Source organism: Panonychus citri, unplaced genomic scaffold, assembly GCF_014898815.1.
Source record: "Panonychus citri isolate SS breed McGregor unplaced genomic scaffold, ASM1489881v1 Contig00143, whole genome shotgun sequence".
Taxonomy (NCBI): Eukaryota; Metazoa; Arthropoda; class Arachnida; order Trombidiformes; family Tetranychidae; genus Panonychus; species Panonychus citri.
In genome coordinates this window covers 1,128,766-1,148,405 of record NW_026515548.1, presented here as the reverse complement: position 1 = coordinate 1,148,405, position 19,640 = coordinate 1,128,766, and the positions used below count along the sequence as shown (strand labels likewise).

General features: G+C 30.0%; 2 protein-coding genes across 2 annotated transcripts in view; both read left to right on the top strand.

Annotated features, from left to right (window-relative positions):
- The first annotated feature begins 2,279 nt into the window (after positions 1-2,279).
- On the top strand, positions 2,280-5,172 carry LOC128396160 (putative glucosylceramidase 4). The gene is made up of 4 exons (XM_053356698.1): positions 2,280-3,370; positions 3,440-3,612; positions 3,927-4,339; positions 4,451-5,172. The coding sequence occupies exons 1-4, from the start codon at positions 2,810-2,812 to the stop codon at positions 5,125-5,127; spliced, it is 1,824 nt and encodes a 607-aa protein (XP_053212673.1). The 5' UTR covers positions 2,280-2,809; the 3' UTR covers positions 5,128-5,172.
- A 656-nt stretch (positions 5,173-5,828) lies between these two features.
- Positions 5,829-19,640, top strand: part of LOC128396158 (leucine-rich repeat-containing protein 24-like) — a 53,653-nt gene continuing 39,841 nt past the window's right edge. The window contains exon 1 of the mRNA XM_053356695.1: positions 5,829-6,574. Within this exon, the coding sequence (XP_053212670.1) occupies positions 6,320-6,574 (255 nt within the window). The 5' untranslated portion in view covers positions 5,829-6,319. The remainder of the gene's footprint in view (positions 6,575-19,640) is intronic.

Sequence of the window (19,640 nt, the reverse complement as noted above, 5' to 3'; positions counted from 1 at the left end):
CAATCTGATTAACTATTTACCTCTGTACCTCTTTTAATTGTCCTCATCTTGATTGTTTAATTTAATGGTTAAGTAAATTAGATCACCAGGAATGGCATTGAAATGATCAACATCTTCATCTCATCTGATGATCATCATGAAGATTATGATTAAGTCTTAATTGTTAAGGTCTAGTTTTAATTTAATCTTTGATTGTCACAAAGATAATGTTGATTGTATTGTGTAAATCAAATTTTTAATGACAATTAATTTGTAATTTAGTCAATTCAATTGTAATCATTTCCGAGCCAATATCCTGATTAACAATTTAAACCGGTTGACAAATTAAAATCAGACAATTTACCAAGGTTAATCATATTCAAGGTTGTCCAATTGATTAAAATTGATTGTTCAAGGTTCCTATTAATCAATTTGTATCAATTACCATGTTGATTATGATTACCGGTGAAATTTAATTGTCCAAAGTGAATCAAAACCAATTATTTAATTGTTTACAATTAAATTACAATTTAAGTTTGCAATACAAATATGGAAACTTTTTCGTTGATTTTGTTAATCATTTCCTTTAATTGTGACATGTCATTGACATCAATCAATATATTGAACAAGTCAAAGGTTAATAATGAAAAAAATGTATTACTATTAATAGATTGTGACACAGAAATGATGAGACTTGAAACTTGAAATAACAATTAAACTTGATGAAAGTAGCATAATTATAATCACCATTAAATCAATTAAACCATCAACATTGTTTACTCTTAATTTTAATCAGGTAAGAGTTAAGTACACAGGTAATCATTAATTTCCCCTGGTTTTCCTGGTTAATTGTAGGTAATTGAACTAATCACGAGTTAATCACTAATTGTTTTCTGACAATTTCTCTCTTTTTGTCACCAAACAGCCAACAGAAAGTTTCTAAATCCAGTTGAATTAATTGTCAACTTGTCGATGATTTATCGATGCAAACCGATTGAAAATCTGAAAGAAAAGTTCATTGGTTGAGTGGTTGTTTATTTCGTGATTGTTGTTATTATTTTCACCATTAGAACTTTTCTTTCTAATAATTTCATCATGAGATTTTCGATAACTTGTAAGACAAGATTCCGAATAATGATAATGAACAACAATAAAGGATAACCCTTCAAGCGATATGATTATCATTTATCATGATAGAATTGAGTAACAATCAAGGTCATTGGAATAATAATCAAATGAAAACGAAAACCAATGAAAAACACTTTTCATCTGAAGGATTCCACCAGATTCTTATCATGCAATTCTGAGATAGATAATGATGACTACACATCATCATCATCATCATCATCATCATCATCGTCATCATCACCTGATTGCCGATACCTGTTTTGTTATGTAAAGAAAAAGTTTTTTTTTCTTTTGCAAAACATTGAAAAGGTTATTAAAAAACAATTAAATCTACAGGTAAACAAATCAACAATTAACTGATACACAGAAACATTGACTAGACCTGATAAATTGTTTTTGCAAACTCAATCAATTTCATTGCAATTAACTGAATAACATTTTCCAATTACCCTTTGAATCCTAAACAAAACAAATTTCAAACTTGATTTACTCTAATTACTCAATGGGAGATTGAAATTTTTTATTGGTTCATGGGTTTCACCATGAAAAATATGAATGCAAATGCCCAATGAACTGGAAACACAATTAATTAATACTGATAATAAAGAGAAAATTAAATAATAATATTTAATAATAATAATAATAATAATAAATGAATCAGCACAATAAAAGGGAAAACAACAATCAAGAGCAAAGGAAAACATCAACAACAACGAGAAAAAAAAATTCCAATAAACAATTAACACAAATTCCAATGGTAATCAAATAGAGTTAAATTTATATTATAAATAATAATAGCAAATTAGGCTAAATGTTAATTGTGATAAAATTGTGCTGACGACAATTAAAATAATGTACAGTCAAGAGAAGCTCGAAACCTCAATGTGTTTACATTGTTGTTGATAATTGTTGATGTTGATTGTTACAAACATGTGAAGAACAAGTTTAATTTAATTAATATCTGTAAGAAACATGCGATGATCCATATCTGATCAGTAGATATTAATTATGGTCAAACATATACCCTGTGGATACCCTCCTTTTTTTTTTGTTCACAATTAATCAATCAATTATCATCTGATGACAATGATGATAATGATGATGAGATGATGAGATGAGGGAGACTTGGGAGTGGATAAGTTACAAGTGAGCTGAATAAAAGTGAGTGAAAAAAAGGAAAAGTGATCATGAAGAAAAGTAAGAATCTTTTTCACCGCCGATCATCAGATTAAGATTCTGATTCAGTTACATGATTTGTCCATGCTTTTAATGTGCTTCTCATTTTGACATTTCTTATTCCAAGTTACCTGTGTTACTTTTTTTCCTCCCTTTCTCTTTCGGTGTCGAGTCGATTATCACCCTTGCCGAAGGTACATTACTACTGTTATCGAGAATCACTTGAGAGGAACGAGTTCGAGGAGGTCTTTTCAAGAGAGGAGAAAAGAGAGAGCTACCAATTGCCTCATCTTCATCTTCCATCATTAACTCAACGTCTTCTCATTCAACTGGAATAAAATAAAGACTCTCAGAGAATCTTAATTAATTGATAATTTCTCTCGTATCTTCAGTATTAATCGTTCAATTTATCTTCATCTTCAAGTTTCATCTTTGTTTTCCACTGACCTCGTTTTGTCAATTTCGTTCTGACGAAATCCTCTCTCTCTCTTCTTTCATCCTTTTCCTTATTTAATATTCGCCCACCATGTTAAAGGTTAACTTGTCATCTTTCACTTCAATTGTTATATTTTGTTTAGTCAATTGTTTAATTAGTTCAATTTCCTGTGATGATTGTTATCAACATCATTTTCCTAATGGTGGAATCGCTTGTGCCTGTAATATAACTCACTGTGATTCCCTTGCGATTGAAAAAACAGCCCCACCGGGTGTACTGCTCTCCTATGAATCTGATATAACTGGTAAACGATTTCGTAAAAGTTTAAACCCGTTAGACACCATCCAGGCCAATGGAACAGCTCAGTCAACTTTTATCATGAACATTGACCGATCAGATGTCCGTCAAACTATGAATGGTTTTGGTGGTTCTTTCACCGATGCTTCAGGTATCAACATTTTCTCATTACCTGAGTTTATGAGTCGACGATTACTTCAAGATTATTTCGCTTCCGATGGTATTGAATATTCAATGGGCCGATTTCCTTTCGGTTGTACTGACTTTTCCCGACGAAATTACTCTTACGCCGATGTTAAAGATGATTTTGATCTGAGACACTTTGCACTCGCACCCGAGGATATGCAATATAAGGTAAGTAATAAGATCGTCAAATTGTATCAAGTTTACACAATTGACACTCAATCTAATGTTTAATCATAGATTCCAATGGTTAAAATGGCTTTAAATTACACCAACAATCAATTCAAATTAATTGGTTCAGTTTGGTCTTCACCGGTTTGGCTCAAAACCAGTGGTCGGTACGTTGGAATGGGCATAATAAAGGGTGACCCTGGTGGACCTTATTATCGTACTCTTGCCAAATATTACGTCAAGTAAGTTATTAACATTAATTGCAATTGTTTGTTAACAAAGAGAGATACAATTAACTGATTATCGTCTCCAGATTTTTTTTGCTGTTAATCATTTTGTTTTGCAATTAATCAAATGATTGTAATCTAATCAAAACAATATCATAAGTTTAGAGTTGATTGATTAAGTTGCTCTTGAATTAATGATACGACTCAATTAATTTCCTGTGATGATATGAGCATGTGTTTAACTACACCTGATTGATTTATATTAAACGACACTAATTAACTAATTGTCTTTGTTTTTTCCTCTCATTGATTGATTGATTGATTGACAGATTTTTGGATGAATTCAAAAAGCATGGTGTTAATTTCTGGGCAATCACCGCAGTCAACGAGCCCGCTGGTGGATTAAAACCCAAATGGCCTAATCCAAACATCGGTATGTCACCGGAAATGATTCGTGATTGGATTAGAACCGATTTAGGACCACTTCTCGAATCTTCTGGCTATGGTAGAGATAAACTTCACCTGATTATCGGTGATGAGATCATGTCAATGTTGACACTTTATGTCAAGAATATTTTGAAAGATCCTGAAGCGGCCAAATATGTTAGCGGGGTCGGAATTCATTGGTACGAGTACGGGTACGAGCCATACACACCAATGGAATACGTTCATCGGCATTACCCTGAAATGTTTCAAATATCAACCGAAGCATGTGAAGGTTGGGGTGGAGATTTTCAAGGAGGTAAGAATTTGCTTTCCATCGATAACTAATATTATCGATATAATACAATTCTTGAGTTCGAAATGTACTAATCGATTGGTTCGTACTCTTTTTTTTTATTATAAACATTAGTTCGTCCTGGTAATTGGACTCGTGCGGAAACTTATACTTGGGATATTATCAATATTGTGAACAATTATGGAACCGGGTGGATGGACTGGAATCTAGCACTTAACATGGAGGGTGGACCAAATTATGTGAATAACGTTGCAGATTCACCGGTTCTTGTTGATTTCAAGAATAAAGTTTACTACAAACAGCCAATGTTTTACGCTCTTGGACATTTCAGTAAATTCGTGAAACCTGGAGCCAAACATTTAGGTCATACTGATAACATTGATAATCCAATGATTAAGGTCACCTCATTCTTGGACACTTCCGGTCAGATTATTGTGGTCTTACAAAATCGTAAAGAGGAAACAATAATTGCAACGATCGCCGGTGCAACTGATGCTCCATTTCAAGTTTCACTTTCACCTCGATCAATACGAACGATAATTGTGCCAACATCTTCATCACAATCACCCCAACAACCACAACCATTAATACAGTTATTAACACCTTCATCCACACCTTCATCCACACAATCATCCACACCTTCATCAACTCCATCTCCATCATCCTCATCATCCTCATCCCCACCAACTTCAACATCTTCAACACTTCCTCCACCTCCACCATCATCATCCTCTTCACCTGATTCAATCCCACCTCCAATTGCATCTAAATTATCACAAATTCAACCCTAATAATTATATTTAAATTAAATTTATTCAACTCTTTAATATATATTATATTAATTATCTGTCAATCATTTACTAGATTTAATTATTACTACGATTGTAAATAGACCATCATTAATGTATTAATCATACGAATCAAACTAACCCTTTGATTGTTTCCAATTGTATTCCATTCAATAGTTGTAATCATATTATTCAATTTGGAATACAATTTAATTACAATTTAATTTAATCAACTAGAGAAATAAAAATAAATTTAATCATGTAAACAAAAAAAGCAGAATGACATCAATTTTAATTGTAAATGATAATTAAGTTAAATTAAACAACAACGAATAAACAAATAATTGAACCAAATACTTTCAATTTCCAATTTGATTTGTTTATCTAATACAACAATTAACTAATTGTGTTCAAGCAAAAAGAAAAGTGAACATTTTCAATTCGTGATTAACTTCAAACAATATAACCCGAAAGGATCAAGCGAATGGAAGGAAAAAAAGAGAACAAGAAAATCTACCTCGAAGGTTAATCACGATTTAAAATTCGAGTCAATTTCTAATCATGATTAACAATTAACGATTAGAAACTTGATTGTAATTAAGAACGAAACAGTAAGCGCCATCTAGCGAAAAGAACATCAACTAAAAAGAAGATCAGTTTGTAAGAAGAAAAAGAGATGGCGCTTTTGACGAATTTTCTCAAATTCTCTTTGGAGGAAAAAGAGAAAGTCTCAAGTTCTTGATGAATTCTCAGTCGGAATTTTTATTCACAAGTTGTTCTCATGTTGTTATATATTAAGTGTATTCTCCATCTCTCATTTAGTGTCAACTAATTTCTAAAAAGAATTAACAATAAACAATCAACAGTGTCAACGAAAAGAGAACTAAATTAAAATTCCAATGTGAGTTAACCATTTTGATTTTTGGAAAATGAATTAACAAAATTGAAGAGAAAACAAAAAATTCTAAACAGAAAGAGAAGAGAAAAAAAAATCAACATCAAACCCCAAGGAACTTAATAGAAAGTGAAACAAGTTGGAAACTTTTTTTTTCTATTCTTTTCTATTGTTTTCTTTTCTTCTCTTCTGTGTTCATTGTTTCTTTTTTTGTTCTCTCTCTCTCTCTCTCTCTCTCTGTTTCTAATAATTTTAAACTCATCAACTAAACTGTCACCAATTATCATCTTCATCATCATCATGAGATTAAATTGTAAAAGGATAAAATCAACTGGAAATAGTGTAAGTTTAGTGTCATCAAAATCAACCAAATCACCACCAAGAGATAATTTCAATTCACCTTACATGAGAACCACTTTTCGGATAATATTGTTTCTTTGTTTACCTTTACTTTCCTATGGATCGTTCAATTGTTTCCTTAAATGTAATTGTGTTTACAAGAGTAACAAACTTCACGCTGACTGTGGATCACTTTCATTAACGGAATTGCCTCAGGTAATTAAAATTCAATCTCATTTACCTATTGTCATATTATTCACATTTCATCATCTCCAAGTTGACATCTAAATGTCAAAATGATGTCCAATATTTCAAAAATTACAATCTAATCAAAGTTTAATCGTTAATCCAAAAGAAAAGCTTTTTACATTAGATTACAAGTTAATCTAATACCATGATTAATGTATTTGATTTGCTAAAAAGTAAATTAATTATCAGGTATTAGGTTTTTTTTGTTCACAGGATGTGTAAGTTGATATTGAGAAAACAATTTAATCATAATTGTTGCTGTTGTATTGATTAGTATTTTGGTTAACAACAACAACAACAACGATTATAATTGTCTTTTAGCAAATGAGTTAAATTACATCGGCTTTCCTATTACTCACAATAGGAATCACATTTGATTATCTTTTAAGCTTAACTATTAACAATTAAGATAAATAATCAATTTTAAACAAAGAAATTGATTCTCACCCTGTCTATGCAATTGTTTATGGACAAACTGTATTATTATGGTTAGGATGATTTTCAAAAGTAAATTCAAACGGCTCAAATTCACAATTTAAATTGTTTATCTTTCATAATGTTAACTTGGTATTCTAACCATGACTTTACATTAATAGCAAACAATCAAGACAAATGATATAAACAAAAAAAAACCATCAACATGATGATCAAAATTATGGTTACATGAAAATAGCAACAAACCTTATTCAAATTCAAGGTCAACTGCTACTCTAAGCCACTTATGTAATTCTGGTTACCTGCTAATATATTTCATCCTCATCCTCATCCTTATCTTCATCCTCATCTTCATCTTCATCATCTTTGTTACATGATGAGTATAAAGATACAAACATTAAGAGTTAAATTGTACATTTTTCACTTGATTGTAAACACTGGCTTAACTTTAATGGATTTGATTAGTTGATTGTTTTTGTTTTTGTTGTTGAATTAATTTGCTAATGATTAATTGTTACGAGTAAATTACAGCTAGAAATACTTTCCATTTGATTGTTAATTTATCAATAATTGATTGTTGATACCTTGTAATTGAAATGTTTCCACTTTAATTTGTGTGGAAAACTTTTTCCACATAGTTAATTGTCTATTAATTAGACTCGTAATCAAATTGAATCTAATTGATTACAATGCTAATTAATAATTTGTTAGGTCTAGTCTACTGTGGGTGTCAAGATTCAAGTATTCAAGAGACAAATAAATTGCTACAATTAATTGAATAATTAATGAGACAATCATCAGATTGTTACTTGTATCATCATCACAGGTAATCAAAACATGATGATGATTATGATGATGATTACTTTTGAATAACAATTTAACTCGTTATGTTATCACAATTGTTATAACAAGCTAATCATGATTAAAGTAATTGTAACAATATTAAATTGTTGATTATATCAATACATTAGAGTGTAATAAAATTAATAAAAAGTTTCCAGAGTTAAAGTAAATTGTAACTAGTTAGTAAATTGTTGTTGGTTAACCTTAAAGAGTTATATCTTTATTTACGGATAATTTGTGTTATGTAAGGAAAAAAAATACATTTTCCATGAGGAAAAAGTTCTGATCATGATAATCATTATGATCATGAAGTTGAATGAATGTTACAGGTAATCTCATGATGAGAAAGTAAAACCTTTGGTCTTCAAGTTGATCTTGATCATCCACCTCCTCTCATGGGTAACATTAAATTCAATGACCGAGAACATGGTAAATATCAAAATAAGTACCATGAGATTCAAGAATCACCCAGAACTTTTATTTTCTTTATTATTTTTTGGTCAAACAATCTCAAGAATTGAATTTCTCTTAGGTTACTTTATCCACTTCGTAACATTTATTACCAATTTCTACTCATAATAATGATCTTAATCATTAACACTTAATTAACTTGCAAAGGTAGACATTTAACTTTACTTAAATTGAGTATGAAAATTTTATCACTTGAACCTTTTAAATCTCCCAACTTTTTTTCTCAATAATATTTTATCATAGTAATTAACCATTTCATGCGTAAATTTTGATTCTCTCATCAAATCAAACTGATTACCAGCAATTAAACTTTCATCTTGAACAATTTATCAACCTTATTAACGATCACTGCTTGTCTATTGCTTATTTACTGAGGCTTATGAATTTTATCCCATATACAATAACTGTGAATTTCAAATCAGTCTGAATCTTGAATTTCCATCAATTCAAAGTGAAACAGTGAAATCAATATCACATGATTTCTCCCCTGAATTCCATGTTGAATTATCCTTCCATCTGCTGATGTAAGAATTGATTTCATATTTCCATGACTCTATTTTTTATCCACCGAAACAATGAAGATGAAGGGTTATGATATAATCTGGTAATTTTTTTCTCTCTCAAGAAATCATGAATCAGTTGAATCGTTTCAAATTGATGATAACTTTCAATTCAATTGGCCGATAAAATGTCAGATAAAATATGTCCCCCTGGATTGTCTGAATCTGAAGTAATAAAAAAAAGTCTCTTTCTCTCAGTATTAATAGTAATTCTGATAAGTTTCATTTTCTTTGCTGAATATCTATTATTATTATTACTTATGTGTCTCCATTGTTACAATCATAAATATAAAATAAGGTCAAACTTGAACTGACCAAAGCATTATAATGATTATCATTATTTGCTATTGGCCTTGTGTCCAAGTTTTTATCCATATCATTGTCATGTTTAACCGGAAATTTGTTTCATATCATATTATTATTATTGAGCTTATATTGAGCATGATGACGATTATGATGATAAGAGTGAGAGATAGAGGGTTAAGATGATGGAAGTAGGTAGTGAGAGAGAAAAGATATTCTCAGAATCCTTTTCATCTTAACAGGATTAGCCTTTTGGATTAGATGACCAACTACTCTTTCTGCTTACAAATGTCCAGTCCTCAAAAGAAAGAGAAAGAGAGATAACTTAACTCTCTCATTCGGTGTCCTTTTTATCCATTCCAATGATTCTCATAAACTCCCAGTTGATTCTCAGTTTTTTTTTCTTTTACTCCCATAGAATTATCATCTTTTTTTGTCTCTTTCTCTACCAGTTTAGATTCGAACAAAAGAAAATGTTCGATTAAGTTGAATGGTCACTCCTCCATGAAAGACTCTCATCTTCATCTCACTATCCCATTCCTCTTATGATGACATATTCTCTTTCTATTTGTCTTTCCATTATCAAGTTTTCACTTTGACCAATGGCTCTCAATAGTTTTCCTTCATCTTCATCTTCATCTCTCAAAATCCATTTTCATCATCAACTGGATTTACTCTTAATCCTGTCATGTTGATGGCTCATTTCATTGCTCTACGTGTTTGGACACTTTTCCCTTAACGAAGATTATTGTTATATATTATTATCATTCACCATGATGATGATGATGATTACTATTATTATGTAACTTTGGCAAAAGAAGGCCCAATGAAAAAGTTGATACTTCGCTTCTACTTTCATGGTAACATCATTTAGTGATAATTTAAGTTTCATAGTGAAAGAGGAAACAACATATCAGAATGGAAGAAAAATGATGAGGATGACTGGCAAAAGAATTTGCATGAAAAAAAGAGAAGATGATCAGAAAGAAGAAGATGATGGTGAAAAGAGAATGTAAATAGACAGATGAATGGAAAGAGATAGTGAGAGAGTGAGGGAGATGATAGAAATTGTTAACTTGAAGATGAGGAAATTTACAGAGAAAAAGATTGAGACAAAATGAAGGAAGAATGAGAGAGAGATGATGATCAAGTGAAGACGGAAGATGCAAAGTGCTTAGTTATCATAATAAGATAATAGTAAACAACAAATAATCAAAGTGAATATAAAATATTCACTATTATCCAACCCAAAAACTGTTCCTATTTTCATGGTTTTCAAATCGTTTAAAGTTCACCCAAAAATTGACTGATCATGAAGAAGATGATGATGATTTGCAAATGATGAGGATGCTGACGGTTGAAAAAAGGGAGCGACCAATGTTGATATTCAAACAATAAAAGTTTCCAAGGAAAGAACAAAAATTTCAATCAATTTACATTTTCATGTGATCTCATTGAATGTTTATCTTATCATTATTTTCATGGTGAAACTTATAAGAGATGAAGCCAACCGGCAATGATGATGATGATTAACTTTGATTTTAATTGGATTGTTAGTTAATCATCACAATATTAAAACTCACACCCACTAATCAAAGTTGATTTTTGTTTACCTTGATTATTTTTATTACCTTTTATGTCAACTCACAATTAATAGATTCTCAACTTGGAACTGAACTTTTGTTTCTTCATCTCTGTTTATTTATGCTCATCATTTACATGATGCTAATAATCAGCATTAATTTGATGTTTCCTTTTCATTCTGTCTATTCAATGTTTTTGCTTAACTAATCAACTGACAAGTTGATTGTTGTTGTGTTAATTAGTTCAATCAATTGGGAATCAAATTAAGGTTCAAAGTTGAATATAACAGGAGAAATTAGCTAGGTAAAAAAAATCATCTCTCATAATTTCACATGAATACAATTTAATTAAATTGCTCTGATCATTGAAACCATAAAAACACTACAATATAAACCATGTACTTAATGATAAACTTTTCTCAGAACTTTAGAATGATTCATTTTCTACCCTGTAAACTGAATTTTAAAGGAAAGATCTATGAATTATACATCATATTCAATTCTCGAAGAAAATTGTTTTCTCTCTCTCAGACTCGCATGCTCTCTGTCATTTGCATATTGAGTTGATTCAATTAAACGTTGAATTGAAAGTCTTCATGGTTAAGATGAAAGAAAAGGTAAAAAGTTGAACTGAATATGATGAATATTGAATCGGTTCAAGAGAAATCAGCTGATTGTAATCAACTAATCATCTTAACCTGAAAACAGTAGCATTTAAAAAAGTTAAGCTAATGAGTTTCAATTAAGATTAACTCTTGAAGTTGATTAACTTGATTGATTGCTAATTTTATGTTACAATTTTCTGTTTTCTTATTACTCTTATTGCCCTTAAGGTAATTTTATCAATATCGGTTATCATTGATTTCAGTTTTATATCGGCCTCGCTATTCAGGCTTCATGTTGTATGTTGATAACTTTTACTCTCTCAAGATATTATCGTCATTATTTCCAGTAGTATCATTAGTTACATTATTTTAGCTGTTTTCAGTTTCTACCATGAAAAATGTTATCCAAACATGTTGGGTATCAGTTTGATTCAGTTATCATGCAGGATAAAATTACTTTACTTCATGTTAGTCTCACTCATCAATCTTATATATAAGGTTTTTATCTCAAATGATTCTCGGTGTATTAATATCAGAATAATATTCACATATAGTTACCATGAGAATCTCTTGACTCACCTGAATAACTAGACGGAAAAAGGATATTACATGGAAACCTAAGTTTCCTTTGAGTTAAAAATATTGAACTTTTATCCATTTTAACTATTTTTTTGATAGAAATTCTTTTATCCCTTTCCATTGACTTCACATGGTATTTATTACATTGAATTTCTGGTGAATTTCTTTTCTTTTTTTCTGTATTGCCAAATAAATGATTATTCAACTTCTAACACCCTGAGTTTGACAGTTTGGGTTTCTTTTCACCTTAAAGCAAATGTTGCAATTGCGAGCTTGATGCTGCTTATCCTCGTTTATTCAGATAGTTCATATAATCGTATATCTACTTGTATATTTCTTTGTTTATCATGTATATCTGATAGAATTGCTAATTTGACTCAAGCCCTGAGATATTTTCCCAACTTGTCGATCTCTAGTCAGCATTAAGTTGTCCAGTCATTGATACTTTGACCCTTATTCCTGATAGTAATGACCATCATCATCATATTGACCTGTCCTTAAAATGGTCAGTAAACTGGTGTAAGGGAGAGAAATAACTTGGTAACAAAAGGCATCAACAACAGAGGAGAAAAAGTTCACTGATTCTTGCAATAATCTCCAATTGAGTTGGAATAAGCTTATAATTTAATTTGAAATCTGTAAGTGACATTGAGAGTTTGGTCAAAAGAAGAGAGAAAAAAATATCTGTGGTCAGTCTAAATTGGAAAAAAAGAAGACAGGGAGAGAGAGAGAAGGATGAGGATAATTTTTTCTCTTGATTTTTTTTCTATTCCCTGTGTCAATGTAACCATATTTTTCTGATGAAAATGGAAAGACGGACACTCAGAGTTATCATGAAATTGTCTATGATTCCAAAGTCTCAAACTTGTAACCGTAAATTTTATTTAAGGATCAAGTTGAATTTGAAGATGATGATGACCCACGAGACTTTATTATTATTATTGAGACAAGAAGAAAAGAAGATGATAAAAAATAGATCCCATGAAATGTCACCGGGAAAAAGTTTAAGTCCTTGGTCATCTTACTCTTCTAACCAATTGTAATAAGATGCTATGGTTATCAGATATTTTCTCATGATAAGATAATGATAATTATCATCATTCGCTGAATTTCACTTGATTCCTGATTTTTCATCTTCCATTTTCAATTTCATCGCCACTCTTACTGGTCAACTCTTGTCCACTTCCATTCTCACCATTGGTGAGCTTTTCCTTAATAATTCAACTTCCTCTTCCACTCTGATCATCAACATTGACCTCCACCCTGTTAACCTCTTTACATGGTGTCCATTTGTTGTCATTACAATTCAAATACTCTGAAAAATTACAATTGTTACGATTAATTCTGGTCAATTGTGTTTGCTTTTCATTGTTGTATTTTGCAATTCGTTAAACAATTTAAACCAACAACCATTTACAATCAACGAGAATTAACTGATTTACTTTAACTAATCCATTCTGTTAATCTAATTGTATCACAAATGATTATTTAACAATCAACAGAAAAACTTTGATTCACTTTAGCAAATATTTACTCTTTGCCTTAAATCAATTAATCATTCAGAATCTTAACTAACACAAATACACTTAGACAATCAAGTGAACAATTTAAAAATTTACATTCCCAAGTCAATTATCATTAGTAATTAAAAAACATTCATTGATAATCATCATCATCATAAATAATCAATTTACTTTCAATGATCAACTTAACTTTTTAAAATGCAATTAACTTACATTGATTTTTGTTGGAAACTTAAATTAACAATCATCATAACAATTAATTTTGATTCTCTATTTAAAAGTAATTGAAATTTTTTTCTCTTCTTCAACTATTCTCGAATAGTTCAACAATCACAATCGAATGAAAATTTTTCCAATCTCAGAGTTAATGTTATTTTCCAATGGTAGAAAATATCATTAAAATTTGATTGTTATCTTGGTAATAAACTGTTAACATTAATTTAGTTTCATTGAAAATTCATATCATCTCATTTCAATTGCTCATTGTTATCATGAAATCTTAAAGGAAAATCCATTGATGATAATGGTGTGAAAACATTATCAACCCATTATCACAATCAATTTAAATAATAAATGAGATAAATCTGATTCATTGTTAAATCATGTTTCAAATGATTAAAGATTGAGTAATAATCATAGTAAGATGAAAATCTCAATTCAATTCGTACAATTTAAATTTATATTTAATGTCTTGAAGTGAATGTATCAGTTTAATTGTGCGTTCATATTATGATGAGACCCTTTGAATTTGAATGAACTTTTTGAAAACTATCGAGAGACTAATAGATAAATGGAAACACTGAAAGTATCATGAGGATATCGATTGTAATTAATTGAGAATTAATTTTCAAAAAGACACAGAAACTGTCACATTGGGTAAAGAGAATACAAATTTCACTTGGAATCAGATAGTTAAGAGCGTGGGAGAAAAAGGGACTAATTAAACATTGACCTAATTAATCGTATCATGAGGTAAACATTTTGAAGATTAATTCATGTTAATTGTTAACCTGAACTTTTTTTCTACTAATACTTTCACCCACTAACTTTCATCTCTCATCTTCTCATGAACATTGATTAATTTTTGTTTGTGACTCTCTTGAAATTTTAGACGATGAGCAGGGAAGATGAAGATGAATACAAGCTCAATGGATTGTCTGTGTTTACTTTATAAACAAAATTCCCTGACAATGCAACTTTAGTATCATGAAAAGTTTCAACATTAAGTATCAGGGAGTCAAGAATCAGGAAGACAAAAGAGGAAAACAAAATCACATTATCATCATCATTTTAAGCAACAAAAAGATACGTTAACTTTTCATCAAAGTGTCAAAGTCAGAGAGACAAAGAGAGATACAATCATCTCTCTCATCACAGGTACATTTAATGTCCCATTTTCACATCTCATGAAAGTAAATTCATTTGTCACTGAGCTTTTGTATTATTTAACTGCGTCTCTCTCTCTCTCTCTCTCTCTCTCTCTCTTAACAAACTTCAATCTAATGTTATTTGAAAACCTCAAACTAAATCAAATGTGTTTGAAAGTGTCAACAAAAAACATTAAATTTATATTAAGTAAATGGTTTCGTCTCATTTGTATTATCATCTGCGTGTTCACCATGAATATAACGCTCATTTCATGAGTATTTTCATTCCTGAAATAATCTTTATTCTGATATGAGAATATATAGATTTCTCTGTCAACGAATGAAACTTGACTGAATTCATACTATGAAATGAGAGGAAGTTGAAATATGATTTTTTCGATCAAATAAATAGACAAGCAAAATAAATATTTCTCTTCGAACTTCTCTCTCTCTCTCTCTCTCTCTCTCTCTCTCTCTCTATTCTTTTCTCTTTGTATATTATTGATATTTGTCATTGTTTATTTTTTTCGATCAAATTTATCTGATTGATTGTTTTTGTTTCTCTGTAAATGTGAGTTGTTGCAACATAAACAAGGATTTACTTGGTAACTTGTTTCATGATCATTTCGTAAGGTTCATTTAGCTCATAAGGATAAGAACCATCTCTAAAGTATACTTTTGTTTTCGTACTCATCACGTGTGCAGCTTAATCTTACCTTAGGTTACCTTGATAATCTATTAAGATTAATCTATCAAGATGATTCATGTATCGATATATTAATAGAAACTTATTATTAGTTTTCTCTCAATAGAGCTCAGCTATACAATTGATTAGCTCAAAAACCTCCTTCGAATCGTTTCAAAGATAGTTACGGAAGAATCGATTATGCTTATAAATACATTTAATTGCTCGAATACCATTGAATTGAAAGAAGATGATGAAGGTAAATATTTCTTTCAATAGTAACCTTCAGGCTCTCCTCATAGACTTTATCAGCTCCTACAACTTTCATCATCTTCATTTTTCCTCAGAGTATCATGGAGATGATAATTATCCTCTGTATTTGATAAAAAAACGCTATTAAAGGCTTCATCATCTCTGAATAGTGATAAGCTTTAAAGAATCGCCTTTGATTGAACCACTTTTTTCAATATTATCGTTTTATTTATTATCCTTTTTTATTTTTCAATCATTTTCTTCAGAGACTTTGTCCTTCTCAATTGAACCCCTATTCATTTCATACCTGTGGTAATTCAATGATGACAGTTATATAAGCCTGATGGTAATGAATCCGAATACAATAATATCTCTGTTTGTATTACTAATCATGTGTAATCGGGTTCAGTTGGAAGTTTTCATGATAAATATTAGATTATATTTTGTATCAGCTTCATTTCTGCTCATATGAATTTCTGATTGACCTGATTGTTTCTAACCACATTCTATCATCATGTCTCATCATCATCATCATCAGATTAAACATCTTACCAAGAAGTACGATGATAATAGTCTCTCTTTGTGGATGATAGTTCTGATCCTCTCTCACCAGTGCACAAAGTTGAAAATTTAGATTTTTTTTTCTATCGTAACAAAGATTAACCCAAATCTATTATTCACTGTTTACATTCAATACAATTGCTGATATAAAATCAATACGAATGAAAATTTTATAACTTCAGGAATGAATTTTGATTCAATTCCTATGTGAATAGATCTCCATTCATTTCAATTACAATTTTAAATTCTCATGTGAAAATAATGAACAATAACAGAGAGAGAATGAAAAAAATATACTACATAGTATTTTGTTCTGAAACATTGTAGTAATCACTCATCACAACGAATTCGATAATATAATCTGAGAGATAAAATCTGAAAGGATGAAAATATGATGAGGATGCTAAAGATGAAGAAAATGTGATGAAATTACCCAAACATCTTATTCCCTTTGAAAGATTAACTAGGATATTTTGTATCGATATTTTTTGTTCTTTTCTTGCTTTATCAATGGTTCCAAGAATACAGAATAAGATGAAGATAATCAACAGAAAAGGCATGAAGAATAAATTATGTATAAATTATTATCGTAAAGAAAAAATTATCATTCTCAGAATTTATTTTCTTTCTCAGCCAGATAATACTGAGTATTTATATCCCAACGTTAATCCAAACGGATTAAATCATCTATCGATCGCAAATTAGATAATAAATAAACAAAGAGAAGCCTCTGATTCTCTCTGTTGGAATTAGGAAAGATTATCTTCCTCATTATCATCATTATCAAGTTTAAGGATGAAAATTATGAGTGAGTAGGGTGAGAAAGTTTTTTTCTCCCAATGAAAAACAATTGGTTCTAAGAAAATGAAAAGATATGAACAGATTCTCATGAATTAATTGTGAATATTGTTTATTCAGGTTAATTCCATTGGTGTGACTATTATCGCCCAGTTTGGATATATTATTCATACCGGGGAAATGAAGTTCTGTGTCAGTTTATTAATAGATTTCCGTTTCTATTACTATTCGTGGATGAATTTGAATCTGTTTACATGGTACAGAGAAAGGAAAATTTTTCTTCCACCTACTGAATGATTATTATCGTTATTTTTGGGAAATGCTGGGAGGCAGAAACTTTGAGCCATGTTTATTTCATGGAATAACTTTGGTGAAACTTTCGAGTTGTTTTTTTTCTTCCTTCTATTAGAACTTTACAGTGTGTAAGAGACGTTTGACTTTAACAATTATTTTCCTGAAATTCTTTTTGCAAAATGTTGAGAAGAGTCACAAAATTTATATGTCACCATGAAAATTTTATACTTGGAAAGGTTAGCTAACCATGGCCGAGCAAAGGTCAAACTTTTATGAAGCGATCTTATTCCCATAGTAAAGTATTGAAACTCGATTTTTTTTCTCTCTGATTTCAAACTTTTTTCCTGGTATATAACAACATATCAATGCTTCTTAATGTTTATATGATTTTTCTTTCAACTATATATCGTTTCACTGTGGCTCAGCGATGATTTTTGTGAATAGCAAATAGGCGATTTTTTTATTTTCGAAAATATTTACAAAACTTATGGAGGAATCTCACCAAAATAAACGGCGTTCTAATACTCAATAATTGTCAAGTTTTCGTGCAAAAATTTAGGACAAAATATGCAGTTTATCTATCAAAAATATTCGAATGAATCGAAAACTTAAGATTATTATTTTTTTCAAATTTTACCGCCACGAAAAATGTGAAAATAAATTTGACCATAGGTATATTCAAGTTGGACCTTAGCAACTAATTTACTTATCATCTTTTAGAACTATAGAATTCTACATGAACTTTAGTTCGAAGAGATTTTTTTTTTCTTCAATTGTTTTTCAAGTCATTTAAATATCTTGGTAATGGTTAACATGAAGATATATTTATATGGAAATACATAAATGAATGTGACCTCGATACTAAATGTTTATCCAATTTGGTTCGAAGACACAAAAAAAACAAGGATTCAAAGGCTAAACTTTAACTCTATCTTCATCTTCATCATTTTCATCATTTTATCATCATCTTGTTTTAAATGGTTCCATGTAAACAGAGTAATCTAAAGGTTTATGATGTAATTTAGTTCATTTCTAAGCCTATTTTCTTTGATACTTAAAGACATTGGGATGAATGGGAAGGAAGAAAAAAAAGATGAGGAGCAAAAGGAAGATAAAAAATATTCTCACTAGGCATCTTAGTCTTTATTTCATCTTCTTTATCATCTTAAAGATGCTCAAGAGAAGAAAGAAAGAGGAAGACAGAGAAATCCAAAAATCGGTATTAAAGAGATTCATCTCTCTCTCTCTCTCTCTCTCTCTCTCTCTCTCTCTTCATCTTCATCTTGAAATCTTCATTTCGAATAAATAGTCTTTCTTTTTTCTCTCTTCTTTTCATTTCTTCTCTTCTTCATTGGTTAATGTTCTTATTCCAAGTCATGTTTATAGTTTTAGTCTTCTTTATATTGAGAAAATAGAGAAAAAAAAATCACTAGACTTACAATAGGAACCATAATAAAGGAAGAGGAACAAGAAAAGTTCAGTGAAAACCATTTATTTTCAATTCCATTCAATGTTTCTCATAGCTGTCTTAATATTATTCCAACTTAATATCATGATTATCTTGCAACTCTTTCCATGTTATCACCAAATTTCACAAAAGACTAAGACAATTAATAACATTAATTAACCTAATTATCTCTTATATCAATACTTTAACATAACATCATCAACTTTAATCATCTTAAGTTAACAATTTTATCTTGCAAATTGTTGCATCCAATTAATTATTTTACAACAAAATTAAAACTGGATTTCGGATTAACAAATGATATTATAATCTTTGTTCACTTTAATCTCAATAGAGATCAAAATATAAGAAATGAAATCTTTTTCTTGTCTGTATTATAATTGTATTTACTGGGAAATGTTGTCACTGTAATCATGTTATGTCACGTTTTCATGGTGTCGAAAGTTTTTATATGTAAGAAGAATCATCATCTTTGAGCTTTCACTTTTATCTTCAAGTTTACATCCCTTAATCATCCTGATTTTCATCTTTCATGTTAATTACTAAACATTTTCTATCTCAATTACTTTGAAATCCATGATAAATATCAAGTTAAATTCATTCTCAGTTGTTTGTATTGATAGAGAGTCTTCAAAGAAAAAAAAACTAACACGTTCATCACTTTCTTCATCATTTTCACCTCATTTATCAAGATTAAGTGTCAATA